At 56.6% G+C, this 25,705-nt stretch overlaps 4 protein-coding genes across 7 annotated transcripts; 1 reads left to right on the top strand and 3 right to left on the bottom strand.

The window, feature by feature from the left end:
- Positions 1–318: 318 nt before the first annotated feature.
- RIC8A (RIC8 guanine nucleotide exchange factor A) lies at positions 319–5,767 on the bottom strand. Of its 2 annotated transcripts, XM_055415091.2 has the most exons (10): positions 5,570–5,759; positions 5,230–5,277; positions 4,554–5,144; positions 3,980–4,071; positions 3,360–3,510; positions 2,452–2,547; positions 2,222–2,366; positions 2,005–2,149; positions 1,497–1,616; positions 319–988 (listed from the first exon to the last, which is right to left on the bottom strand). In XM_055415091.2, exons 1-10 carry the CDS (start codon positions 5,651–5,653, stop codon positions 868–870), a joined length of 1,593 nt encoding a protein of 530 aa, XP_055271066.1. In that variant the 5' UTR covers positions 5,654–5,759; the 3' UTR covers positions 319–867. The 2 variants fall into 2 exon arrangements, with proteins under 2 accessions (XP_055271066.1, XP_088688543.1); XM_088832417.1 differs by lacking the exons at positions 319–988; positions 1,497–1,616 and adding an exon at positions 1,623–1,904 and having other exon boundaries at positions 5,570–5,767.
- Positions 5,768–6,075: 308 nt separating this feature from the next.
- BET1L (Bet1 golgi vesicular membrane trafficking protein like) lies at positions 6,076–12,648 on the top strand. 2 transcript variants are annotated; one of them, XM_055415088.2, is made up of 4 exons: positions 6,076–8,377; positions 9,535–9,621; positions 9,859–9,915; positions 10,045–12,648. In XM_055415088.2, the coding sequence occupies exons 1-4, from the start codon at positions 8,156–8,158 to the stop codon at positions 10,210–10,212; spliced, it is 534 nt and encodes a 177-aa protein (XP_055271063.1). In that variant the 5' UTR covers positions 6,076–8,155; the 3' UTR covers positions 10,213–12,648. The 2 variants fall into 2 exon arrangements, with proteins under 2 accessions (XP_055271063.1, XP_055271062.1); XM_055415087.2 differs by having other exon boundaries at positions 6,087–8,377; positions 9,530–9,621; positions 10,045–11,297.
- Positions 12,649–13,778: 1,130 nt separating this feature from the next.
- On the bottom strand, positions 13,779–16,721 carry CIMAP1A (ciliary microtubule associated protein 1A). The gene is made up of 6 exons (XM_055415086.2): positions 16,610–16,721; positions 16,229–16,429; positions 15,681–15,782; positions 15,383–15,504; positions 14,454–14,594; positions 13,779–14,066 (listed from the first exon to the last, which is right to left on the bottom strand). The coding sequence occupies exons 1-6, from the start codon at positions 16,716–16,718 to the stop codon at positions 13,977–13,979; spliced, it is 765 nt and encodes a 254-aa protein (XP_055271061.1). The 5' UTR covers positions 16,719–16,721; the 3' UTR covers positions 13,779–13,976.
- Positions 16,722–18,182: 1,461 nt separating this feature from the next.
- Positions 18,183–20,444, bottom strand: SCGB1C1 (secretoglobin family 1C member 1). 2 transcript variants are annotated; one of them, XM_055415089.1, is made up of 4 exons: positions 20,392–20,444; positions 19,604–19,749; positions 18,770–18,969; positions 18,183–18,348 (listed from the first exon to the last, which is right to left on the bottom strand). In XM_055415089.1, the coding sequence occupies exons 2-4, from the start codon at positions 19,656–19,658 to the stop codon at positions 18,316–18,318; spliced, it is 288 nt and encodes a 95-aa protein (XP_055271064.1). In that variant the 5' UTR covers positions 19,659–19,749; positions 20,392–20,444; the 3' UTR covers positions 18,183–18,315. The 2 variants fall into 2 exon arrangements, with proteins under 2 accessions (XP_055271064.1, XP_055271065.1); XM_055415090.1 differs by lacking the exon at positions 20,392–20,444 and adding an exon at positions 20,288–20,391.
- Positions 20,445–25,705: the final 5,261 nt, after the last annotated feature.

Raw genomic sequence — 25,705 nt, 5'->3', positions numbered from 1 at the left:
GGCTGCCCCTAGGCCCAGCTTCTGCCCCTCGGTGCTCCCTCCTTCTTGGAGTCTCAGCTCCCCATTGGATCCTTGGGTTAGAGCCCCCTGGAGCAGATTTCATGCACAAACTGCTCAGGAGACCTGGTGGCCTAATACATGAGTGGTCACCCAGGAAAAGTGCTGGGTTTTAAGAAAGACATGATTCTACGTCTACTCAACGTGCCTTTACTTGATATTCCGCACATGTACTCACACACACGCATGCGCACACATTCTTGCCTGGAACTCTTTTCAAAAAGACGTTTTCATGAAGCTTGGTGGTGCACAACAGGAATCTAGACTTAGGTTTCCCTTCGTGTTTAATGATCTACGCCAGCAGGAAGGGCTGCGATTATACTTGGGCACTGAGCCAGGCTACCAGCTCCGTTCTCAGTGCGCACAGAACAGCGGGTCAGAAGTGTTTCTGGCATTAGCATATAAAGTTCCAGCAGGTTCTTTGCCCTGGGAAATGCGGCGCTTGCCCAACACCAGCTCTGGACCAGCGTGCCGGCTGTGCCCCTGCTGTCTGCCTGTGCGCACGCTCAGTCCCACCCTCCCAAACACACGTACACTTTGCCTTCAGTTCAGCCCTGCCCTCAGGCACACACGAGAAACCACTTCATTTACAGAAACAAAGAGTGGGCTCCCAGAGTTCTAGCAGGACAAGAGCCTCACAGTCCCACAGAGAAGAAAATGGACCAAAGGCAAATCATGAACAGAACTCTGGAAGGAAAGAGAAAGGGACCTCCAAGCTAGAGGGAGGGGCGATGCCTCCCCACGTTCGGGCCCCAAGGACACCTCTGGAAGCAGCACCGGATCTGAAGAGGAGCGAAAGAGCAGCAGTTCTCAGTCAGGGTCCGAGTCAGGGTCCGAGGAGAGCTGCCCCTCCATGGTCTCGCACATGGCATCCTGCAGGGACGTGAGCTGACCCCGGGGACTCATCCCCATGGGCTGGATGACCCTGTGCCTGTGGGAAGAAGGTGTGGTGGGGATGGGAATGGGGCCTGGCGGGTGGAGCAGGGGTCGTGCTCCCCCTCCCTGTGACCTGCTGCTCCACCTGAGGACTGGGGAGACCTGGATGGGAGCCGTCTCAGTCAGCCCTAAATCCCAGCTGAGGACTGGGGAGACCTGGATGGGAGCAGTCTCAGTCAGGCCTAAATCCCAGCTGAGGACTGGGGAGACCTGGATGGGAGCAGTCTCAGTCGGGCCTAAATCCCAGCTGCTACTAAACTGAGACGTCAGGCAGTCTCTGTCTCTGGGCCTCAGTTTTCATCAGCTGAAAAATGGACATCGTGCTTACCTCAGCCCTAGCCTTTTGCTAGAGAACTTTCTCCAAGACAGAGGATTTCCAACATGAGTAATGCAGTCTTGCCAGAACCTAAACCCCACTCTGACTCCACCTCCTCAGCTCACACGACGGGGCTGGGCCGTCCTCCTCTGCCCCAGCTCTGGGCCCTCCTGGCCATGCCACACACCTGGAAAGCTTGTCAAACATGTTCACCAGCTTCATGGCCTCATGCTCCTTCTGCTCCTCTGTCATGCCCTCCGTGGGGTTGGGTGGCTTTTCCTCTACCCTCCCAGTCACTGGGTTTATGCTGTTTCACGAGAGAGAGGTGTGGGGAATGCATTAGTGACTCTAGGATGGGAGGGCTGCATGGGGTGGGTGGAGTTCCCATCTTCCTGCTTGGGCCTGGAATGGCAAGAAATTCCCTCTCTTGGATGCAGGGAAGGCAAGGAAACTGCAGAAGGACCTCCCTCCAGGAGCAGCAGGTAACCAGCTCCTGCTACCTGGCCTACCTGGTCCCCCACATCGGTCAGACCTCTTCAGCCTGTTCTCAATGGAACACCCTGGTGTCAGAATGTGGGTCCCTTGAAGCCTGGTTCTGTAAGGGTTTACCCGTCGGTCACCCTTATCCCACCCACCCTGCAAGTTCAAATGGGCGTGGTAACGGGTGGGGGGTTGAGTGCGAGTTTCGCACACACCTGGCCTTGGCTTCCTTGTACTCGTCCGTGTCCGTGTCCTCGTCCTCTGAGTACTGGCCCTCAGGCCGGCCCCCTGCCATGAGGCCCCGAGCAGCCAAGAGGCCGGCGGCATTTCCATAGCCCGTGTACTTGATGAACCGGGGCACTGAAGGGCAGGCCAGAAGTCAGTGTGGAAACGTGACTGGGAAGGGCAGGCGGGGGCAGGCCCCCCACTTACCGCTCTCAGAGCACAGGACAAACAGGAACTCGGCTGCCACCCTTTTCACGTCGGTGTCCAGGTGCGTCATGAGGCGAACCAGTTTGTTCCGCAACAGCTCCCCCACCTCAGGCCGAGTCCTCACGTCCCGCAGCGGGGGCAGCACCTGAGGAGGCAGCTGTCTCTCAGCCTGGGCCTGGAAAGACCAGGGACTCCAACCAGGGCCTGGCCACAGCCCATCTGCCCCATACCTGGGCCTTCAGGAACTTCCTGGCGGGGCGGTGCATGCGGGCACACTCCGTCAGCACGCTCAGCACGGGGGCCACGCTCTCCTTCAGCCTGTGTGTCTGCAGAGGAGCCTCGGTCACCGGACTGGGCCCCCCTTACTCAAGGCCAGGGGGCCAGGCACCTGCCCCAGAGGATCCTGGAGGGAGGATCTCGGCAAGTGGCCCCAGCTGAGGGACCAAGAGTGAGCCGTGGGTGTCTGTATGAGCTTCAGAAAGAGCAAGCACAGACCCTAACCCAGAGGCCACTGGCACGTGGGGGCGAATCATTTAACTACTCCCCCACCTTTAAACAAGAGGGGGCGGAAAACAGCGTGTTTAAAGTCCTTAACCACCAGCATACAAGACAGCTCACGAAGCACCGAATCTTCAGTCTGTCACGCTCCAGCCTGCACGATGCCTGCAAACTCCCGGGGAAGCTGGTTAGTGCCGGCCAGTCAGTGCGCCGTGGTGCAGCTGCAGGAATCAGGGAGCCGTTGGCTCTTAAGGTCCTCAGAGGGCCCTCTGAGGGAAGCCAAGGCACAGCTGACGCTTATCTCCGAGGGCAGATCATGCACAGTGACATTCTGAGTCTAGGGTCACAAGGAAGGATGGGGAGCGTGGTGGCGCTTCAAGGGGATAGGGGTGGGGGGCTTCTCAGGACCCCTCAAGAGGATTCACAAAGAGATCTAAAAAACGAGTACTTTGTCAGATTCTAAAAAGTTGTTTCCACATACTTTCTCAGGGAGGAAGGTCTGGCTTGACCGTGAAGTTGGAGACATTGCCTGAATCACACTGGGGAGTTGATCTCCCCTCACCAGTGTGGACAGCAAAAACACAGTGACCACAGTAGCTCAGAAAACCTGGGCCAGAGCCACAGTAGTTCCCCTGCCCACCTGATGAAGACGCTTCTCCATGAAGCTGAGGAGAACACGAATCACATCCATGTTCACTCCTAAGAACTCCAAGGAACCTTCGTGTGGCTCCAGGGTGAGAAGAACATCCAGACACTTGAGAGGCAAGTTCCCCAGGAGGTTCACTGCGTGGCTGGGGACAGATGAAAAGGGTACTTGGTAAATACAACCCCCTGCTGCCACCTGCTGGGGCCATAAATGCCACGAACCAGTGTCTGGGGGCCCAAGCGGCAGAACCAGGTACCAGAGCTAAGGGTACCTCTTCTGCGAATGCCTGGCCTACCCCATATCTAGGTTGAGGCAATACAAGTAAAACTGAGAACCGGCCTAGGCAGAGACCACCAAGAATGAAAGTGAAGAAGCATACTACCCTATTGATACCACAGTGTCCGCTGCCCCTACCCAAGGCTCCCTGACACCTTCCTGTCTTGGACTCACACCTCCAATCCTAGACCGTAAGTGCCGGAGCTCCCCAGAAACACAATTTTATCTGGTCCCACCCAGATGGATGAAGACTCTCTAAGGCTGGGAACCACCAGAGACCTGTGAGCAGACCACCCCCATTCCGCCCCACCCCCCCGCATGACAGGCACCCCCCTCACCCGTGGAACTCCTCTGTGCGGTCTCCAGCAGCAGCAAGCATCACACAGTGCCGCAGAAGGGTCCCCAAGTGCCGGTATAGGGCAGTGTCTTCCTGACCAAACAGACAGGAGTTCCTGTGAGAGAGAGCCCCACTGGCCCCCACTGGTGCCAACTGAGATTCTGCCTTCTGGACGCCCCTGCAAGACCACATGCATTAACTATGCTTCCCCATGTACACCCTGGTGCTTGGCCTCTCCCAGGAAACCTCAAGAGAACTCTCTTGCTTAAGAATGTCAATGGATCCCCTTGGGACACAGCTGCTCTGTGCTTTAGCCCCACACTCAGTCTCACCGTGAAGAATCTCATAGCTTCCCCTGCACACCACACAGCCCTCCAGCCAGGCTGCAAGAGCCAGTTATGCTCTCCAACTCCCTCAGAAAACTTCCGTGAGACCCGTCCAAGATGGGTGCTCCCTTCTTCTCTCGACTAGCTAAGCATGCCTAATCCAGAAATTTGAAGGAACCCAGCAAAGAAGCAAGTGTAGGAAATGTCCAAGTTGTTAAACTCCACCCACAGGTTGAGGTCAGTCCTCACCTCATCCACCTCCCTCTTGATGGAGTCGAAGGTGATGTTGAAGAGCACTTTGAGGATCTCCATGGCTCGCTCAGTCTCCTGGGGAGGCAGGAGTTCAGGGCGCCTCTCGCCCTCAGTCATTCCCAACGTCAGCTCCAGAGCCCTCGTCAGCAGGCGCACTCCCTGCAGCTCCTGAAACAGCTGCTGACGCACGTCGGTGCGGAGTGCAGTTAGCAAGAAGAGAAGACGCAAGTCAAAGAACTGGACGTCGTGCGGGAAGCTGCTCTGGCGGTACAGTCCTACTCGCTCTGCAAGCCTCACCACTAGCCCCGCCTCTGCCGCCAGCACCTGTGCCACGGGGCTGCTTAACACGAGGTTGCACAGGCACTTAAGGGACTCAAGTACAACATCCATGTTCAGTGGCTCAGGGGCCGATCCCTGCGAGGCGGAGATGCCAGCATAGCAGGCAAGAGCCTGCAGGCTCCGGCGACTGGTGAAGGAGTCCAGGCAACTGCGGTCCCTGGACAAGATACGGATGCTCTGCAGCCAGATGACGCGGCGGGAGGGTGGCAGGCCCTGCTCCAGGACCGAGACAAGCAGCTTCGCCAGTCTCTGTGGGCAGGGAGAAACGCCGTTCCACCAGGTCCTTCCACCTGGGCCACCCAATCATGCCCCTCTACCTCCGGTGAGCACCCACCTTCCTATCCTCCTGTTGCGCATCATCAAACGTGAAACTCTGGGAGTTCTGCAAAGAAACCCAGAGGCTCAGAAGGCACAGGCCCACCGCGGCAGAACCCGGGTTCCGCGGATGCGGGCCTGAGGCCGAAGGCACCCCTATGAACAAATGGCGCCCCAGCCCCACACAGCAGCACCCTAGCGACTCCTCAGAGTCGGTGCTCCTCCGCGCCGCTCTCCCTTCCACCCTCAGCCCCCTGCCACGCTCATCACTCTCGCCGCCCCTCCTGCCGGCCAAGCGCGCGGGCCCCACCCGGCCCCACCTCCTCTCTGCACGTCCAAAGTCTACAACTCACGCTCACCTCCCGGTTGTACGCGCGCAAAGCCTCCATAACCACGTCCTCCTCCCCCGCCTCCACGGCATCCGCAACTGCCCGGGGCTCCATGGCACCTCCAGGACCCGATGCCAGGAGAGCCGGAGGCTCCCGGCTTCGCGATTCCGGGCCTGCGTCCGCCCGCCCCGCCCAGGCTCGGCGCGCGGGGGAGGCCGGGACGGGGCGTGCGCGGCGCCGCGGGGCGGGGCCTGGGCTGCGCGCAGGGAAGGCCGGGACGGGGCGGGCGCCGAGCTCTCTGGGCTGCGCGCGCCTTAAAGGGGCGGGGCCTGGGCTGCGCGCAGGGAAGGCCGGGACGGGGCGGGCGCCGAGCTCTCTGGGCTGCGCGAGCCTTAAAGGGGCGGGGCCTGGGCTGCGCGCAGGGAAGGCCGGGACGGGGCGGGCGCTGAGCTCTCTGGGCTGCGCGCGCCTTAAAGGGGCGGGGCCTGGGCTGCGCGCAGGGAAGGCCGGGACGGGGCGGGCGCGACGCCACTGGGTGTGGCCTGGGCTGCAGGCGGGGGAAGCCGGGACCCGGCGGGCGCCGAGCTCTATGGGCTGTGCGGGGCCGTAAAGGGGCGAGGCCTGGAAAAGCTGGATAGAACTTGAAGGCTTTGCTGCCGAGTCAGCTTTGGTCTTAAGCTCCGGGTCGGTGATCGTCCGACCTATGGGCCGGAATCGCCCTGAATCGAGCGGTGAGCCTCACTCCTTGGGCCAGGATTCCTGACAGGAGAGGGCCTCAGCCCCGCACCCCTCCATCACACGCACACCAACACCGCTCTTGATGCACAGAACGAATGAAATGTCCAGGGAAAAGTCGAGGTGGAAAGGACTTTACAACCTCCGGACCACTTGGTTTCTAAACAGACGTTTGAGCTCCTACTGCATGCGAGGAGCCGGGATGCGGGTGAATAGAACCCACAGGTCCCTGCCTTCTTGGCGCTTATGTGCCAGATGTGAAGACTAAAACGGGCAAACAAGACGACGTTAGGCAGCTATAGTGCTGTGATTGAATAAGAAAAGGGGTTTGATGGGCTGCAAGGCTATGGTTTTTCCAGTGGTCATGTGAGAGTTGGACTGTGAAGAAAGCTGATCGCCGAAGAATTGATGCTTTTGAACTGTGGTGTTGGAGAAGACTCTTGAGAGTCCCTTGGACTGCAAGGAGATCCAACCAGTAGTGTTCATTGGAAGGACTGATGCTAAAGCTGAAACTCCAATACTTTGGCCACCTGATGCGACGAGTTGACTCACTGGACAAGACTGATGCTGGGAAGGATTGGGGGCGGGAGGAGACGGGGACGACAGAGAATGAGATGGCTGGATGGCATCACCGACTCGATGGACATGAGTTTGAGTGAACTCCGGGAGCTGGTGATGGACAGGGTGGCCTGGTGTGCTGTGATTCATGGGGTCGCAAAGAGTCGGACACGACTGAGCGACTGAACTGAAGGAGATCTGAAGAAGTGGCAATTTTTGCTGAGATCGGACCCTAAGGAGTGAGCCAGGAAAGGCTCTGAAGGAAGGTTATGCAAGGCAGGAGTGGCCAGTGCGAGGGTGGGAATGGCCGTGCTGGGAGAGAGAAACATCATTGTTGGGGCTGAGAGAAAAGGGAGACTGGGGAGGGGAGGTCAGGATGAAGAAAAAGTCTGATTGTGTGCCGTGACTTCCTTACTGTATAAGCAGGCACACCTGCTGGTATGCTTGGACTCAGTTTCCTTTTTTGAAAAGCGGAGATGATAAAAATTCCCATTTCAGTGGATTGTCAGGAGTAAATGACACACAGCAATTGCTCCATTACGATGGGTGGGTCACTTATAATCCATCCACCGGGCAAGAAGGCTTTGTTGAGCATCTACTTTGTCAGGCCCCTTGTCAGCACCGCGTGTAAGGTCAAAAAGCACTGGCTCCCACCATACCCACTTCCCTCACGCTCCCACCCCTCTTCCTGGTTTCTCGTTTTCTTCGGAGGGCTTCAGTCCTGCGACTTGTGGACCGCTCGCTCGTTTCAGGCACTTTCTAGGCGCTGATCTCCAGTTCGTCCTGCCGGCAGGAACTGGAACCGGGCTTCCCACCGACCGAGTTCGCTCCTTAGCTGAACCGCAGCCGGGCGGGGCGGGCCGGGCCTCTACCCCCGCGGGGTAGCGGCGAGGAGCCTCTGTGGCCGGGGAAAGGCTGGTGTGCTCTTCCCAGTTAGGACCCCGACACCGTCTGAGGCGGGAATGGCTGCTGGAGTGTCCGTCGACACCACCCTGCTGCTGCTGCTGCTAAGTCGCTTCAGTCGTGTCCGACTCTGTGCGACTCCACAGACGGCAGCCCTCACGGCTCTCCCGTCCCTGGGATTCTCCAGGCAAGAACACCGGAGTGGGGTGCCATTTCCTTCTCCAACGCATGAAAGTGAAAAGTGAAAGTGAAGGCGCTCATTCGCGTCCGACTCCTAGCGACCCCGTGGACTGCAGCCCACCGCTCCTCCGTCCATGGGATTTTCCAGGCAAGAGTACTGGAGTGGGCTGCCATTGCCTTCTCCGGTCGACACCATAGTTGCCTCTAAAAACACGAACCATCCGGGGGACCTGAGAGCAAATGCTAGCCCCATCCCCAAGTCAAACGACAGAAGAAACCTCAGACCCTTCCGGTTCCCACCGCGGAGTCTGTCGGCCCGACTCGGCCGGAAGTGGGAGGCCTCAGGCGGAAGGGGTGGGGCCGGAAGCCGCTTCCGGCGACTGCGCCACGTCCGAGGAGGCTGCGAGCGGGCGGTGGCGGACCCGCGGTCGGAGCTGGACGCGATGGCGGACTGGGCTCGGGGTGAGCGCGGAGGGGCGGAGGCGGATGGATTCGGGGCTCGCCGGGCCGACTCCGCTGCCCTTAGGAACCGCCTTCGCCTTTTTGCGCGCCACTAGGTGGCGTTGTTGGGAAGACCCTGCGGGAGGGCGCAGGTTGGGCAGGGCGGCCAGGGTGCAGCCCGCCGCGCTGTGGATGCGTCGCTGGGTCCCTGTGGGCTCTCCTGCCCAGCTGGTGCGTGAAACTGCGGTGTCCGGATGCCCGCAGGCCCCACTCGTTCTGTCCCTGCGATATCAAGCTGCACGCGACCTCGCCCGGGTCTCCTGGTCGACGGAGTGGGAGCTGCGCGTGATAGGAAGGCCCAAGCTTGCCTAGTACTCACTGGGGTCGGGGTACCCCACTTGTTCTCTGGGCGTCTCTCTTTTCACCTGCGAAGTGGGATGTTGATGCTTGTTTGGCTGGGCTGTTGTGACTTTTAAGGAATTAATGGTACAGTCGGTTGGTAGGACCGTTACACCTCTTATTTTGGGGTTTGTAAACATCCGTGGTTCCTAGGCTGTGCCCCTTTTTGATGAGGCTCTTTGAGGCATCTGGCCCGAGGCAGATATGCACTCTGAACTTTGTGGGAAACAGTTCTCACCAGCCTGATAGGACGGTAGTTATGAATCACCAGGCCCAGCGCCTGTCACGGGCCAGGTCTCAGCAGGTACCAGGCTCTGGGTGACACACAAGACCCTGTGTGGGATCAGTCTCAAGCCCTGTGAGTAAGTCTTTCCAAAGTCTTTACCAGAGCTCATGGGAGTTTTTTTGAGAACAGTACGTTGCTAGTGACGTGTGCGGAGGGGTGGTACAAGTTCTGTCACACAATGTCAGAAAGTCCTGGTTGAACTGAGCCCTTTGGAGGTGCCCGCCCACCCATCCCAGCTTGGATACATGCACAGGACGTGTGCTCACACACGCTGTTGTTTATACAGTTTATCTCATGTGTGAAGTGTTGGATCCTGGGTGAGGGTAGGACTTGTTCAACAGACACACAAAGGCCCAGTTCCCTTAGACACCTGACTGGGCCAGATGGGATTGGAGTAAGAGTCCGGAGGCCACAAAGGGCTGGGGTACAGGGGTCAGGGGGATGTTCATGGGTGGATTCGTGCCCTCAGCCCCTCTCTCTCCTCGTAGCTCAGAGCCCTGGTGCTGTGGAGGAGATGCTAGACCGAGAGAACAAGCGGATGGCTGACAGCTTGGCCTCCAAGGTCACCAGGCTCAAATCGGTCAGTGGTGGTCCTCTCCTTTTGCCTCCACCTGGCACCCTGGAGTGGGGATCAGAGGGCGGTAAAGACCTGGATGGGTTTCAGGTAGTTCTGTTCTTGTCCCATCCATGACACACTCATCTGTGTGAGGCCCAGGTGGCATTTGGACCTCCTGATCTCTGTTGGTCTTGTTGGGGGTCAGGTGCTATTCATTGTGTTTGTCCTGGTCTGACCCTGCCCCCTCTGTGTCCTGACTAGCTGGCTCTGGACATTGATAGGGATGCGGAGGACCAGAACCGGTACCTGGACGGCATGGTAAGGGTCTGCGGTTTGCAAGCGCCGCGCTCAGCTCAGCGCCCCACCACCTGCTTTGCAGCCCCCATCTGTGTGTGTGCGTTGTGGAGTCGCTGTCCCTTTGTGACAATGTTGGAATTTCTCCCCCAGGACTCAGATTTCACAAGTATGACGGGCCTACTCACAGGGAGTGTGAAGCGGTTTTCCACAGTGGCGCGGTCTGGGCGAGACAACCGGAAGCTTCTTTGTGGTGTGGCTGTGGGCCTGCTTGTGGCCTTCTTCATCCTCGCCTACCTCCTGTCAAGGGCAAGGGCGTGAGCCCGTGGGAGCTGGCTTCTGCGGCTGCCTGGGGCAACCAGGATCTTCCTCTGTCTGGTGTTCTGGGCTCCAGAGAACTTGTTTACAAAATACTCCTTTGAATTGATGATCAGGGCTCAGGAATCTTCTTCCTGCGTGGTTGGGAGCCTGTAACCCAGTGAGCTCATGTTCGCTGGTGTGCAAGGGCCCTATCCCTATGGGGTAGCCAAGGCCCAGCTCCCTCTGCCACCTTGGGCTCTAGAAGCCCCAGCAGTGTTGGGTCCAAGCAGAGCATTTGGGAATCCTGGACACGGCCACCTGTGAGCAGCAGTCCTTCCCTCGGCCCTCAAGGTTCTGAACGTCTCAAGGCTCCTCTACGCTGTCTTGGTCTGGATGAGGCTGTGTCTGATATTTGAGTTGCCTGGAGGTGACACAGGAAGGGAGTGTGGCTGTGAAGCTCAAATCATTGCTGTCACCTCCAACTGAGTGTCCTCAGCCCGGAGATTGCAGTTTCTCTGGCCAGGACGGCTAGTCATCCATGACCCAGTGAGATTCAAAGGTCCTGCTGAGCGGCCTCTTCCTGCCCTCCAATCCCACAACTGAAACCACACCCTCCGGGATGGGCAGGGGGTTGTGGATGGAGGAAGGAACTGCAGCCTTGGCTGAAGACTTGGGGTCCAGATCCTGGCAATTTCCCAGCCATGTATCCAGGAGCAGAAACTTATGTTTTCATGGGATTCAGGATCTACACAGCACCAGAGCCCTGTTTCCAGGAGACTAGATCTCTAGTAACAGGTCCATCTGACACTTAAGAGTCAGGCAAGGTGTGAGGCAGGGCTTTTATGGGTGTAGGCAGCAGGTTTCTGGATAATGACTTTTCCTAGGACCTATAGGTCACTTTTTGAGGGTTTGTGGGCGGTTTCCACTAAGCTAACCCTAACCCTGGAGTGTCTGCCCACCTCTCCCTGGGCCCTCAGTGTCCACTTGGTCAGTCCCCTGCTCATACGAACTGAACTAATAGGTCCAGCCAAACCAGTGGCTTCTTCGTACCTCACTGTGAGTCCCCAGTATCCTTGTCTTCCCATAAAAACACTTGTAAGAAACAAGTCACTGGCTCTGTGTCTTTGCTGGTTCCTGTTCCCATTTTCTTCTCAGTTGCACTCCTTCCTCTCTGAGGACAGTTGGCTCCCTGTCCAGCTGCCCGCACGCTCATGCACGTGTGGTGTCTCAGCTCCTCTGCCCGCCCTGTTCTCGCCTCTGGCCATGTGGGCCTCGCCTTCCGGCCCTGCCGTGCCTGCTCCTTCTCCTCTTCCTCTCCCTTGTTCTGTGCCTAGCAGGCCTGGCCTCTCCTCAGACACTCGCCATGGAGCCCTTTTCTCTCTACTGCACTTGGCTGGGCCCTTGGCCCACTTGACTGTCCCCATCCCTCCAATGTGTGCTTCTCACCCAGTAAGGTTGGCTCACTTGCCTCTGTGTCCCTGGGGCTTGGGTGTTTCTCTGTCCTCCTTGGCATTTCCTTCACAGGCCCCTGTGCTCATGCCTTGATCCCCATTCTTCTGTGTACCACGGCTTTGACTTCGCCCTCTGCCCATCTCACAGTGAACTTAGTCATAGGGACTTGTCCACTGGTCACCACGCTCAAAGCTGCTACCCATATAGTGTCTCCATCTGGTCACTGCAGGCGCAGCAGATACCCCCTAGACCTGAACTCCATGGCCCCTGCCTATTCTGGGCCTGCTAACCTTGTTTCCTGAGAAAGTGGCTCAGCCAGGGCAGCCCTCTCCACTGTCCTGCTCCAAAGCAGACCAGGAATTTGGAGTTTGTGTTTCAGGGTGGTATTTTCTGTGAAAGTTGCTCAGTCATGTCCAACTGTGACCCCATGGACTGTAGTTCGTGGAATTCTCCAAACAAGAATACTGGAGTGGGTAGCCTTTCCCTTCTCCAGGGAATCTTCCCATCCCAGGGAACGAACCCAGGTCTCCTGCATTGCAGGAGGATTCTTTACCAACTGAGCTGTCAGTGAAGTCCCTTCTATGAGGAGGACTTCGCCGTCTCTGAGACCTTCAGCTGCTGTGTTTTCTTCCTCAGCTTGCCATCTGTGCCTCCCTGCTTCTCCATCTCTATGACTCTTTGTACCCTTTCCAGCTATTTGGGGTCTGGGTATTTGTCTTTCATTGTGTTGGATGAGTTCCTGAAGCGGGCATGGAGCTCTGCTGTGCTGTGTCAGCAGGGTTTCCTGTGGGGCCTTCACCCTCCTCTTCCTCAGCCCCGTACACTGAGTGCCTAATCCCGTGGGTCAGGGGGGTTTGCTGACACTGATCCCTGAGACTATAAAACACAAGGACTTGAGGACCTTCGGTGTTGGGTGTGGACAAATCGCCAGGCTCTATCCCTTAAGTCAAAGACAAGGCATTTAGCAATAAAAACTTGAAGTAAACAATATCGTGATAAAGTAAACATGGCCTTTGGTGTTTTCATTTCTGTGCGGGCTTTAGAAAGTTTTGTCTGGAACTGACCCTGGTCCACAAACTGGCCACAGGCACTGGTGGTCTTGATGCTGCTGCTCTTTTTCTGGGCCCCGCTCTGCTCCTCGCTCACCCCCTGGGCAGGCAGATGTGGGGCTGACAATTCCTGCTCCTGGACCTTTCTTTGCCCACGTTTCTGTGACTCAGATGGGAAGATGATAGCATTACTGCTTCAGGATTAAGGGAATATATGTGAGTACTTAGAACAAGTGGCCTGACATGGTCACAACTTAGTGAAGGTCAGCGGTTGTCATGTGCTTTGTATAGCTGCAGGCCCAGGTGCAACAGGGCTGCCTGCTCAGGGCTGGGGTGAAGATTAGATTCATTCCTCAAAGGCTGGCCCTGGACTCCAGGGTACCCTCTCGAAACACCCCTCTGCATCCCCGCTCAGACACCCGCTTCCCTGTCCACAGCCTCCTATGCTTCCTGTATTTGATGTATAACAGAGCACCTTCAGGTGTAGTTGCAGTGGTTTATGTCTCATGGGGACTACTTGTGTTTGAGACAGAGACGGTTCTCTCTGCTCTAGGATGTTAGTTACAGCCTTTTGGAGACACAGGATGGCACTACCACCCGCTGAAAGCTCAACACAAATCTGCAGGTGGTTGCAGATGTGAGCTGCGGGCCCAACTGGCTTCACTGCCTTGCTGTGTGTTGAGCTTACTCACGGCATGGTGGCTGATGGGAGGTTGAGCAAAGAGAATGAGGGTGTCCAGGCATAAACCCTTTGTATGTTGTGTGGCCTGGCTTCAGAAGTCAAATAACAACAGCATAATTATTCAGGTCGGTCACAGGCTCTATTCTAAATTCCAGGACAGGGGCACAGACTCCATATCTCAGCAGGGAAGTCAGTCAAACAGGGAGAAACCATCTGGAGGATACAACAGAACGTCGAGGGCAGGGATGGAGGCAGAATGAGCCCTCCTCTCAGCTCAGACCCCAGGCCCTGGAACCCGACGTGGGATAGCGTGATCGCCTATGAGGGCCTCTTTCTGGAAAAGCTGGATCCTCCCCCAAGAGAGACCATTGCTAGTAGAATCCATGATTTTATTATATATCTGGGCACAGCAAGAAACAAGGTTAGCAAATGGGAACACATAGAAAAAATAACTGATTGCAATTGTCCAAACAAGCCCTCCAGGGCCAGGCCGGCTGCAGCCCAGCTGGAGGAGGAGGCGCCCACAGCCCTCAGCTCGCGGAATCTGTTAGTGGGGCGATGCGACATGCAGAGGCTTCCAGCGGTGGGGGGCAGGGTCGGGGCTAGTCCACATCCACGACCAGGGGCGTCATGTAGTCAGAGTGTTTGATGCCAAAGGAGACAACAGGGGCGCAGGGCTTGGTCATCGTCACCTGGGAGAGAAGAGGCTGTGAGGAGCCGGCACCGCTGCCCCCACCCCGCAGGCTCTGCCCTCAAGGGCTGGGGCTGCTGACAGTGGTTTTGCTGCACCCCCGAAACCCTGGGCCAAGGTGACCAGCAGGAAGGCTACTCTGCCAGGCTTGACTGCAGAGTCTGGGTGTGGTGAGCGCTTGGCAGCACTCACCATCCTGTGTCTGGGGGTCTGGGAACACAAAGCCTGCCAGCGGGGGAGAAGGCTGCTGCTGGAACGTGTGTGTCCTGAGGGTACCCAGCCACCATGACCCTTGCAGGCTTGCAGACCCTTCCCCACACCACCCCTCTGGGCCATGTCACCGATACTGGCCCCCACTCTACCCATCTGGGCCGTGCTCTTGCCAGACCTTCTCAGGGCTGTGGGCTCCTGGTCCTGGCTTTAGGGTCTTGTCCCCTGGAGGCTCTACCCGGGCAGCCATGGTATACTGTGGAGCCTTGAACTTAGTCACCTGGACATCAGTCTGGTGGTAGGCCGCGGGACCTGGGGTCTGCAAGGTGAAAGAGGTTCAGACAGGCTCAGCCTGTCAGAGTGTGGGGCCTCCAAGGGCAGGGGTTGGCATCAGACAGTGGGATTCAGGCCCCAAGTCACTGTGTGTCTGTGTGTCTGGGACCTCTTCTGTCTCCAAACAATGGCCACATCGTGGGACAACACTCCAGGGCTATGGGTCCTTCTCTGTGTGGACGTCACCCTGTCTTCAGCCTCACCGTGGCAATGACACCCGAGTCTGTGCCAGCCCCGGGCTTTCCCTTCTATGAGTGTGTGTGAAAGAGGCCCCTTCCCAACTGGGGACTCAAGGGCCGCGGGCTGGGCTGGTGAGATTGCCAGCACCGTGATGCCAGCCTCGCCAGGCTCCCGGGCACACAAGCTCCTCGGGGCCGTTACACTGGCTGTTTCTGGAGCCAGAGCCCTCCTCCCCCAAATACGTCACAGCTCATTTTTCTCCTCTGCTCAGCTTCCTGCGTGCTGTGCTGCCTCAGACTCTCCTCGCCTCTCAGGCGGCACCACAGCCGTCGCTTCCATCACGCCTCAGCACTGTCCGCCTCCTGGCCGAGTCTTAACCTCTCTCGTCCTTGTCCAGCGTCTGCCCCTCACCTCTGGAACGTAGCCCGGTGAGGGTGGGGCCAGGTAGGTGGCAGGCTCCCAGAGGAGGAAGAGCTTTGGAGCTTCGGGAGGATGGGGGTCAGCCTGGTAGGCCCTGGGGTCTGGGGGAAGGGACCAGATGGGCCATCTCCCTAGGGGGTAGGCAGTGCTGTGCCCCAGCCAGGTGACCCTTGCCTTGTGCAGGTCGTCGCTGAAGCTGCCCAGCTTGCTGCGGCCCTTGATGGAGAAGGACGGCTGGGAGACCTTGCCGACAGTGTGGGGACCCATCACCATGGGCAGCATGTAGGCTGCGGGGCCTGCGGATACACCAGTGTTGAGTCTCAGGCGGGACCGAACCCTGTGCCCGAGTCTCCACTGGCTTCTTCCCTGGGCTTTCCACCTCCAGGAGACCAGCCATCAGGGTGGCCCCCTCACCCACCCTACCCAGCGTCCCCAGCCCAGTCAGCCGTGGACCACCGAGGCTGCCGCGGACCTGGGGTGCTGTCCACTCGGAAGGTCTTGGTTCGGGCAGAAATGGAGTGGCTGGGCGCCGAGTCGAACACGTGCTTGGTAGATTTCTCTGGAAAGTAGTCACCTGGGATGGGGTGGGGGGAACAATGTGGGTGCTAGAGGGTAAGGATGATCCTACAGATGAAAACAGATGCCTGGCCCTGGTCAACTCAAGGAGGACCCCCAATGTGGCAGGTGTGGGGCCTCTGGGCCCCAGTGAGAGGCAACCGTGGTTTTGGAAGGGGTGTCTGGGACGAAAACTCTGGTTGCAGGAGTTGGAGAGACGGGCCTGGAGAGCGAGTCTGATGTGGTGACTCAATCAGACAAGGAAGGCCCTCAATCAGAACTGGACACCAGAGTCTCAGAGGCTGCACTGGGTCCCAGCTCCCCACCAGGCCTGATGTTGCCCTGTTGTGAAGAGAAGGTGGGCTGGGAGGGTGAGGACGGCTGCACCCCTCACGCGCTCATGCCCTAGGTTTGCAGAGGCCAGCAGCAGGGTTGGGCAGGGCCGGGGCTGAGTCGGGACCTCACCAGGGCCAGGCGTCAGTGTGGTCTTTGTGTGGTAGCGCCCCAGGATGGAGTAGGCGGGGCCAAGATCCTTGCCAGTCCTCAGTATCTTGGAGTTCACGCTGTAGCGGGGCCCTGGGGAGCAGTTCTCTGCCAGGAGCATGGGAGCCCCACGGAAGCTGTAGGCTGGTGCACGCAGCTTGGTGGGCGTGTGCTTCACAAAGCCTGTGGGGCAGGGATTCTGAGTGGTCTGGAACCAGACCGTGCCTTTCCCCCCAACCCCCCATTGACCCCAGAGGAGCTGATGGGCTGGGAGTAAGAGATGAGCCCAGGCCCACCCCAGGCCCACCCCAGACCTGGCTTCTGCTTCCCCTGCCCTGCCCCCCCAGAGTCCCAAGCGCTTACCCGTGGTGGGTGGAATCAGGTACTTGGGTCCAGGGCTGCTGTAGAGGGCCATGATGGGCCCCCGGGGACGATGGGGCCTCCAGGTGCCCACCCATACCTCCTCCGCCATGACTGGTTCTGTCCATGGATGGGAGGGTGACCAAGTGCTGGAAGGCCTGGGCCCTCCACCCCTGTCACTGCCTTTGCCCGCACCGACGGGCAGAACTGCAGGCACTGCGCCTCCTCAGTGGGGTCTCGACTTGGGGCCCAGACCAAGGATCACTGGGAGCCTCTGCTTAGAGCAGTTGGTTGGCTCTGCTGCACCCACCCCCAAGAGGAGGAGCATCAGAGCCTCACGGGCAAGCCTATGAAGCTGTCTTAGCGCTCGCAGACCTGCCCACAGCGGCTCTGAGGGGGTTTGGGCAGGTTCCTCCTGCTCAGAGGACTCTGAGTGTGACTGGGTAAGGCGCAGTGGACAAGAACTCCTTGCATGAGACTGTGCCCTGGAGTGGGGAGGGGGCCGCTCTGGAGGGACCCTCACCTCTTTGGTCTGGGAGCAGCACTCAGAGTGACCTATGGACTGAGCCTTCTCAGAGATGGTCCCGTCGCACCAGCCTTGGTGCCAGGGTGTTCCAGAAAAGGAGCATGGAGAGGAAGGCCTCTCCTCTCCCCCTGGGGGCGTCAAGAACTGGGGAGGTGTCCCCGCTTCTGAGCTCTAGAATGTGGCTCTGTGGGACGGTGGATTCTAGATCGCTGTCTGTGTGATGGAGACAATGGCCTCAGCCTGCGGGACCTCCACCCACACCATGCCTGGCTCAGGACCGAGACCTTGCTTTGCTCTGCTTTGCAGGGTTCAGGGTAGAGTGCGGAGGACAGGCAGGGGACTGCCAGGGCCGGGAGCAGCACAGTGAGGCAAGGAGCAAGGTTGTTGGGGCAGAACTGAACCTGCTCAGTCCTGCCCCAGTTGGGACTGCTGAGCTGGGGACGCTGAGACACAGGAAGGCTGTGGGGTCCAGGAAAGGGCAGGCCTTCCCTGGCCTGGGGGCAGGTGTTGGCGTGGGCGCTGCTGAGGGGCCCTCCTCTGACACTGCTTGTCCCCGCTCCACGCAGGCTGCACCCACCATTGGACCCTGAGCGTCCTCACTAGCAGAAGCCTCCTGGGGCTCCAGCTGGGACTTTGTCTCTTTCCTTGAGTGACTTCTCAACCCCTGAACCCATGTCGTGTGTACACTGTGCACATTTATTGTCTCCAAATGACAACATTCAGACGCAGACCGCCCCCACCCAGTCTGTACCCTCAGCCCTGGCCACTGCCTCTCTCTGGGGCTCTTTGCCGCTCCTTGCTCTGAGCCCCTGCCCCTGCCTCTGCCTCTGCCTCTGCCGACCTTCTTGTGTCCGATGCCTCCCTGCATCTCCACGTCTGCCTCCACACTGGCTTGCTTTTTCTGCTTCCTTACGAGGGTGTCTGCCTGGATTTTTGTTGGTGGGTCTGCCCTCTATGAGGGGCTACTTACACATGTGTGCTCCACTCACATGACCCTGTGTATGGGAGTCTGTCGTGTCCCTGAGGGTGGGGAGAGACAGGAGCCAGAGCCTGAGCTACAGGAGGCTTTATTGATTGGATGACTTGAGGATAAATTCATGCATAGGGAAGTGGTAGGGGTGTTGTCATCATGGCTGCTTGTGTAGCTGGTCCTATGGCTTCTTGGAGCCACGTCTGTGGTCCACTAGGCATCGTCCTGACTGCCCAGCACTTGCACCTGGAAGGCAGACAGGTGTGGGCCAAGGGGCCAGGCGGTTCCATGCCCAGTGATCAGTAACTGGAGAGCCACAGCTCCATCAGGCAAACAGGCCCAGGCCAGCCTCTGCACATTGCAGCCAGTCCCCTCCCAGCAGCTGGGGAAGCAGGGTGTGTTCGTGTGTGTGTGTGTGTGTGTGTGTGTGTGTGTGTGTGTGCATGCATGGGGAGGCTGAAGGCTGCTGTGGGCAGTGAGGTCTGGGATGTCCACCTCTGCTGGCGGAGGTAGGTGAAGGTGTCTGTGGGATGGTGGGGCATGGGGTTGCTATACTGGGTGCGCGATGAGGGGCTGTGGCATTTAGTCGCGGGCCTAAGGAATAGGGCTGTGGGTCCTGACAGGGTTGCAGGCCTTTAGGGAATGTGTGCCCCAGTGGCCACAATACCAGCAGCTTGACCAGCTCCGCCTTGTGCATGGGCTGTAGGCCGTCTATGCAGGACTTGAGCTCGGCTATTGCTGCCTTGGCATCTGCATTGATGTTGTACTTGCTCAGGGGCCCCTCATAGAGCTCCTCTGTGGACCCCACCAGCAGCGTTTGCAGGAAGTCCATGAAAAGCTCTTCGCTGTCCTCCCCTGTGGCCAGCCCTGTTTTGTGGGGGTGAGATGATGCTAGGACAGGACTCTTTCCAACCCCAGCCCCACACTTCCCAACTCCAGCCTCAGTGGTTCTCCAGATCCTCCCCGTCAACGCCTACCCCACCCGCCCCAGACTTCCCTCCGCAACATCCCCCAACTCCACCCACCCTCAGACCCCTCCCATCACCCTAACCTCAGCTGCCTCTTTTCACCCTGGGCTCCCTGGCATCACTGAGGAAGGAAAGTCAAGCCTCTGGTGTGGTGGGAATTTCCTTTTCCTGTGAGGTTGGCTTACCTGGAGCTTGGATTGGGGTCAGGGTCAGCCTGGGTTGGGCTGAGTTGGTGACATTGGGCTTGGTGGTGACACAGGGGCTAAGACAGAGGTTGAAGCTGGGCAGGGGTTGGGGCCAGTTGGGCTTAGTCGATGGTTGGAGTAGGGTCGCCTGGGGACTGGGGTCAGCAAGGGCACCAAGGTCATTGCCCATTATCATGTTCTGTGATGGAAGTGGGTCGGGGTGCCTGGGAAGGTGGGCATCAATTACTGCAGCGCCAGTGCCTGGATTTCTAGTTTCCGAGGTTCCCTCCTGTTCCTCTGGCCCCAGCCTCCCGAATGCGCTGGAAGCCCCTGTCAGCGCAGACTCACCGCAGGTGCAGAGTACGGTGAGAGCCGCTAGCAGGAGGGCGCTGCTTCTCTTCATGGTGGAGGGCGGCAGTGACTCCTGAGCTGCCTTGCCGGCTTTATGCCTCACAGGCCAGTCTGGGGGGCGGGTCCAATCTGTTCGTCAAGGCCTGGCCAATGAGAGCACAAGAAGGGCAGCTGGGGGTGTGTCTTCATCTCCTGCCCTGAGTGGGTGCCAAGCAACAAGGGGCCCAGGGTGTTCTGTGAGGGTTGGTTAGCAAACTTTGGGGTGCATGGACATATGTAAGGGGGCAAGGTGAGCCTGGTCAGTGAGGAAGGAAGGGACGCTGAGGGCTTCTAGCCTTGCTTGGCTTGTGGCTGAGAGTGGCAGGCTGTAGGGCTGGAAAACCTCCTCCACTCAACATGCTTCGTGGCCCAGTACTGAGCTCTGAGCCCTGAGACAGCCTGAAGGTCCCCACTGGGGCGGGGGTGGGTGCAGAGGGTGGGGCGTTCCCCGAGGGCTTCCCGGGTCCTGCAGATTGAGTGCTGGGAGGTGGGCCCAGGGCCACAGGAGGCCTGAAGTGGGCAGCAGCCTCCAGAGAACAGAGGGTGGGCCTGAGAGTGACCAAGCGGCGAGGAGCTGGGCTCTCTCTGAGGCCTGGTGGGACGACCGTGTCACTGCAGGAAGCAAGGAAGGGCTGCTTTGACTTAGCTCCCTTCGGTGGTCCTCCAGCCTGGGGAAGTCTAGGGTCTGGGGGAGACAGTCCAATGCCGTGGTGGAGACATGGGACTGGGCCGCCTGGGCCCCTGACCTGATCTCGCGAGAGCAGTGCTGCCGTCCTGACCCTCCTGCCCTGGGCCCGGCCCCTCTTCTCCTGTCCCATGCTGCCACCTGGTGGCCCATGGCGTCCGGCAGGACAGGCCCAGGGTTTCTGCTGTACCTGAACCCGGGGGGCCCCTTGTTCAGCCTCCAGAGCTAACATCCGGGCTGGTTGCCCTGCCCTGTTTGTCACCCTGCCTCTCACGCGCCTCTAGCTGGTCCTGAGTCCCTCACAGACCCCAGACCCTTGTCCTGTGTCCTCTGAGCACTTAGAGCTTCTCATCCATTCGGGCGTCTGTTTATCACAAGCAGTCCGTAATCCCCTTGCTAATGTGAGATGAAACCCATAGATGATATAACCTACTTGTACACATAGTTCCAAGACTTCAGGAGAAATAACCTGTAGTGAAGTCATCAGCAGCAAAACAACGTGGCTGTATGGGTGAGACTGCAGTCAGCAAACGTGAGCCCCGACCTGTCCCCAAAGGCCCAAAGGGCTCTAGCTGGTGGGACAGCCTTTGCTCTGATTGCGCTCCGATGGACCCATCACCTTCTTTAACCTCGTGGCCCTCGGGCTGCTTGCCAGGTCACCTGGAGAGATGTTAAGTGCTGTCCCTGGGCTTCGACATGGTGCAGACCCCTGGAAGCAGGGTCCTCGGGGACGGGGCCTGGATCCCTGTCCTCCTGAATCTGCCCCGGCAGAGACCACCCGGCCCAGCATCGTTCCCCTTCCCCACTTCCTCCCAGTCTCCAGAGTGCTGTGTGTTGGTTTGATATGATTGCAAATGCACTTTTTATGATGTAAGTGAACAAAGGCCAAAAGAGGTTGTTTTGGGAAGTAAAGTTGTTTTGATTTAAGAATGAAGCGAGCTCTGTCAGGATCATTCCCTAGCAACAGGCCACTGAATGTCGGCTCCTGGCTGGCTCCTGACTCTCTGGAGAACCTCTTGGAGAAGCTACACCTCAAGTTATAAATAACTTCAACTAAATTTGGACTTTATTCCTGTCATCTCCCCTTCTGTGGAACAACAGTGTAATTAATTTATCATTTGTTTGGATTATGTTATTTCTTTATTGGTTTATTATAAGGAAACATTATCCTGCATGTTACTGGCTTATGCAATTATTATAATTCTGTGTTAAATAAACTATGGGCAAAGACAATCTCAGTCTCCAGGCATAATTTGCTGTCCCCTTCCAACAAAATAACTCCTCAGACTGGTGGAGGACTAGGTGCCCCCTGTACTATTTTAGGATTGCAGATTTCCTTTTTCAGCAAACCCAACCCTCTGGGGTGACATGCAGTTCAATGGTACTCTTGAAGCTCTTCAGAGGCACTGCCAGTTGCAGAGTCCCCAGCAATCTCTCGCAGTTGCAGAGGCTGTGAGCGTCTTGATTCTGTCTTGCTCTGCTTACTCCTCCAGGGGCCATTCTTGGTGACTTTGCTATGCACACAGCTAACCCGTCTCACCCGACCCTCATCCCCCAGGCCTCCTCCTGCGGTCTTGCCCGCCACACACTTCACTCAGCCACTGTCAAGACTGTCCCTGGTCTCTGTAACACCGATAATGGCACTCCCTTCTCAATTTCCACTTTAAGTGCCCCTGCCTCTGGCCACGTCCTGTCCCTCAGCTTGCTGCCTCTGGTGCCCAGCAGTTACTTGGAAACTGCTCTGGCCAACCCTCAAAGTCCTACACATATCCAGTGCACCTGGCCTGGATCTCCAGACCATGGCTAGGAACCTTCCTTCAGTCACACCAAAACCCTTCCCCTCCCACCTCCTTCCCCAGCACTGGCTCGTGCCACCTCTCCCTCTCCTCCTGCCAACTCAGCAGGGCATGCTGAAACTCACGTCAAGACTTGCCTTGTGAGAGAGGGCCTGTCTCCACACACACCACAGACCGTCCTCCTCCATCACTTTCCCCAGATAAAGGCTCTGTCATCTCTCTGCAGTATCGGGGTTTTGTCTTTACGGCACCACTCGCATCGACATCTACCCCTGCTGTAACATGACGCGTCTGTGAGCCAAATGCAGCACAACAAAAGCTGCTCCCTAGCCCCAGTGCTGGAGGCTTCCCCTTGGCTCCTCAGACCACTCTCCACTCAACTTCATCTCACTTTGAGCCCCAGGAGGCTCCCAGTCTTCTTTTTTCAGGTTGGGTTTCGCTAATGGGGAGCAACAAGTAGACTCTGCATTCATTAACATTTTAGGCATGGATCTTCTTTTGATGGAAAATTACAGTCAAAATGTTCTTTAAAAAGACCCCACCAGATTCTATCAATCCATAGTTTGCTCAGTTGCAATTTTCAGAGATGTGCAAATACAAGATCATATTTGTTAAATTATGAAACTCATTTCCTCAAACTTCAAAGTCTCTTTTCTTCTAGTTTTTGAACATTTATTTGTGCCCTATGACCTAGTGCCCTCATGAAAGTATGTGACATTCGGTTCTGGCATTGAAGATATCACAAGGTAGGTCAGACTGTCTGATTCATGTTGTTAATGAGCCAGAGGCTGACAGTGGATGTTTTTTTCTGTAGTCAAATTCTCTTAGTAGGACTCTTCCCCTGGATAACCATCATATCTGAAAATGGTTTAGACCTCATATGGTTTAGAGCTAACAGTTTTGTTGGCAATAAGGCTAAAAAATAATATCTGTTTTTTTTACATCATCATATTCAAACTACATATATCTTGGAACAATTTCCATCTTATCAATGACTGTATTCACCAAGTTATAATGAAAAATAATGAAACCAAGCAGGACCTTGTGGGACCCTCTTGGCTACAAAGGCTTTTCCATGTTCCCCATTTCTTGTTTGCAGGAAGAAGGCTTCAACCTCCTAGACCGTCCCTGAATTCCAAAGGACAGATGCAGTTACTGATTAGGGAAGGGAGGGAATACAGAAATAAAAGAGGAGCAGTCAAGTAACAATCCGTTCCGTTCCGTTCTGTCGCTCAGTCGTGTCCGACTCTATGCGACCCCACGGACTGTAGCCTACCAGGCTTCTCCGTCCATGAGATTCTCCAGGCAAGAATACTGGAGTGGGTTACCGTTTCCTTCTCCCAAGTAACAATAGAGCAGCAATAAAGCAGGGTCCTGAGTCCTCCTCGAGAGATGGACTTAATAATAACACATCTTTGAGTTCTTCTGCAGAAGCTAAGGCCCCCACCCAGGTGGAGAATGGTAAATTCTTACTGAATGCAAGATTCCTGGAGCACCACTGTATTACCCCAGAAGAAAGTGACATACTCTGCAGCCCTCACCCTTTAATTTGCCTTTAAAAACGCCTCCCCTCAAACCATCTGGGAGTTCCAGTTTTTTGAGCACAAGCCACCTGTTCTGCTCTGCTCTTGAAATAACTTTTCTCTGCTCCAAACTCTGATGTTTCAGCTTTTTTGTCCTCACTATGTGTTGGACATACAAACTTGGGTCCAACAGCAATTTTTCAAGTCAACCAGGAGTCCATATCCATGGTGGTGACCTCAGACAGAGAAGCCCCTTCCTTGAGTCCCCAGCAGCTACTGGAACTCATTTTGTTCCAGGGAACTTGAAGGGATTCTTCCTGACAGGCACTGGCCTTTCTGACATGAGACTGTTTGAGGCCAATAAATATCCTGAGCCACAGTCCATACTCAGAGTCGTTTGGGGGTGAGTCACTCCAGTTTGTGCCGGCTGGGAGTTCTACCTGCTCCATCTGGGTTCCCTTTCGGGGGCTGGGCCTGCCTGTCTGGCCACCTCCATCTGGGGGTTGGAGTGGCATATGTGGATGCCGCCTCATCTGAGTGCTTGTCTGTGCAGCGGTGCTTGCTGTCTGCAGCGTGTGTGCATCAGTGCCTGCTCTGGCTGGTCGTGATGTCTCTGGGAATGGAGCTCGTTCTTCCTACCGCGTTGGCCCTGCTTGCGGCAGAGCATTGGTTGGGACTAAGGCTTGGTCATTTGACCCCATCTCAGATGAGGCATTGGTTGGCGTTCTTGCTTTTGGTTGGCTTGGTCTTTTGGACTTGTCTCTGACTGATGGGGTGTTGGTTGGGAATCTCCCTTTCTGTGTGCTGGGAACTGTGATCTTTTTATTATTATTATTCTTAATTATTTATCCATTTCTGGTTGTGTTGGGTCTTTACTGCGTGGGCTCTAGTTGTGGTCAGCAGGGGCTAGTCTCTAGTTGCAGTGTGCAGACCTGTCATTGCTGTGGCTCCTCTTGCTGCGGAGCACGGTTTCCACTGCAGCACGTGGGCTCAGTAGTTGCTGCTCCCAGTCTCTAGAGCACAGGCTCGAAAGTCGTGGCACATGGGTTTAGTTGCTCTGCAGCATGTGGGATCTTCCCATATCAGGGATCGAAGCTGTCCACTGGGCCATCAGGGAAGCCGTGGGAACTGCTGCCTTAAGAGACTGTTCTGCCCTGGTTTGATGTTTGGTTGATATTTGACAATACTGGTAGTGAAAAATAAAGTGTGGGTGATCAGAACTCCGCTCCATTCTGTAGTCCCCTAGGGTATACTTTGCAAAACTGGGAAGATCTTCAGCTATACTCCTATGAATAAAAGAAAATAGTATTTTATTGCAACCCTACTCAGTACTCCTTGGGATCTGGAAAACAACGGTTCTAAATTATAACATCATCTTTCGATCAAAAGTCAAGCAGGATGCTTGACTGCATTTCAGCTCGATTTTCCAAAGGTTACTGTATGAAGCTGATCTGCTAACGGTGTAGGGCCTGATTGAACTGTGCGCGTGCATGGCCTGTACTTCCCTGATGGCCCACAGTGACTGGAGTGGTAGCTGATGGGAGCCGGGTCTCCTCAGGACCTGCCAGGAGGTGGTACTGCTGGAGGAAAAGGTGGGGAGAAGCTTTCTGTGCCTGCCTGACTCCTGGGAGTCTATCCTCAGAGAATCCAGGTGGGAAAGGAATTGATGTGGGCAATTATAGGGTCTTCACCAGTTTGTGTCCGTGGTATGGACAGCGCGGCATTGCTCTTTGATGTATGGTGTCCTGTTTTCCATCTCCGTTTATTGAGGGGACTGTGCTTTCCACAGGGTAATTTCTTGGTTCCTGTCTTGTGAATTGACTGACCACATGCCTACAGGTTTATTTCTGAGCTCCCTGGTCTGCATGCCTGGTTTTGTGCCGATTCCACGCTGTTTTGGTGGTCACAATGTTGTGATGTAGCGTGAAGGTGGGGAACGAGATGCCTCCAGCCTGTCCCCACCCCTGCCAAATCCCTTTGGCTGTTCAGGGTGCTTTGTTGTTCTACACAGAACAACATGAAAAATGCCATTGGTTTATTCTATTTCCATAAAAAA

This window comes from Moschus berezovskii, chromosome 25 (genome assembly GCF_049115385.1).
Source record: "Moschus berezovskii isolate FMDL1 chromosome 25, NW_MosBer_1.0, whole genome shotgun sequence".
Lineage (NCBI taxonomy): Eukaryota > Metazoa > Chordata > Mammalia > Artiodactyla > Moschidae > Moschus > Moschus berezovskii.
The sequence above is the reverse complement of the archived record's forward strand: the minus strand, read 5'-3'. Positions and strand labels throughout refer to the sequence as shown.

Excerpts from the sequence above, each read along its gene's own strand:
- RIC8A (XM_088832417.1), bottom strand. The coding sequence starts at position 5,653 with ATGGAGCCCCGGGCAGTTGCGGATGCCGTGGAGGCGGGGGAGGAGGAC. Across the intron at positions 3,511-3,979 it reads CGCACAGAGGAGTTCCACGG|CCACGCAGTGAACCTCCTGG; the intron begins GTGAGGGGGGTG and ends ATCTGTCCCCAG. Across the intron at positions 2,150-2,221 it reads TGTCCTGTGCTCTGAGAGCG|TGCCCCGGTTCATCAAGTAC; the intron begins GTAAGTGGGGGG and ends CCTGCCCTTCAG.
- BET1L (XM_055415087.2), top strand. The coding sequence starts at position 8,050 with ATGGGATTTTCCAGGCAAGAGTACTGGAGTGGGCTGCCATTGCCTTCT. Across the intron at positions 9,622-9,858 it reads AGGTCACCAGGCTCAAATCG|CTGGCTCTGGACATTGATAG; the intron begins GTCAGTGGTGGT and ends TGTCCTGACTAG. Across the intron at positions 9,916-10,044 it reads ACCGGTACCTGGACGGCATG|GACTCAGATTTCACAAGTAT; the intron begins GTAAGGGTCTGC and ends TTTCTCCCCCAG.
- CIMAP1A (XM_055415086.2), bottom strand. The coding sequence starts at position 16,718 with ATGGCGGAGGAGGTATGGGTGGGCACCTGGAGGCCCCATCGTCCCCGG. Across the intron at positions 16,430-16,609 it reads CCTGATTCCACCCACCACGG|GCTTTGTGAAGCACACGCCC; the intron begins GTAAGCGCTTGG and ends CCTGCCCCACAG. Across the intron at positions 14,067-14,453 it reads GAGCCCACAGCCCTGAGAAG|GTGACGATGACCAAGCCCTG; the intron begins GTCTGGCAAGAG and ends CTTCTCTCCCAG.
- SCGB1C1 (XM_055415089.1), bottom strand. The coding sequence starts at position 19,658 with ATGAAGAGAAGCAGCGCCCTCCTGCTAGCGGCTCTCACCGTACTCTGC. Across the intron at positions 18,970-19,603 it reads CACCGTACTCTGCACCTGCG|GGCTGGCCACAGGGGAGGAC; the intron begins GTGAGTCTGCGC and ends CCCACAAAACAG. Across the intron at positions 18,349-18,769 it reads CGGAGCTGGTCAAGCTGCTG|GTGCAAGTGCTGGGCAGTCA; the intron begins GTATTGTGGCCA and ends TCTGCCTTCCAG.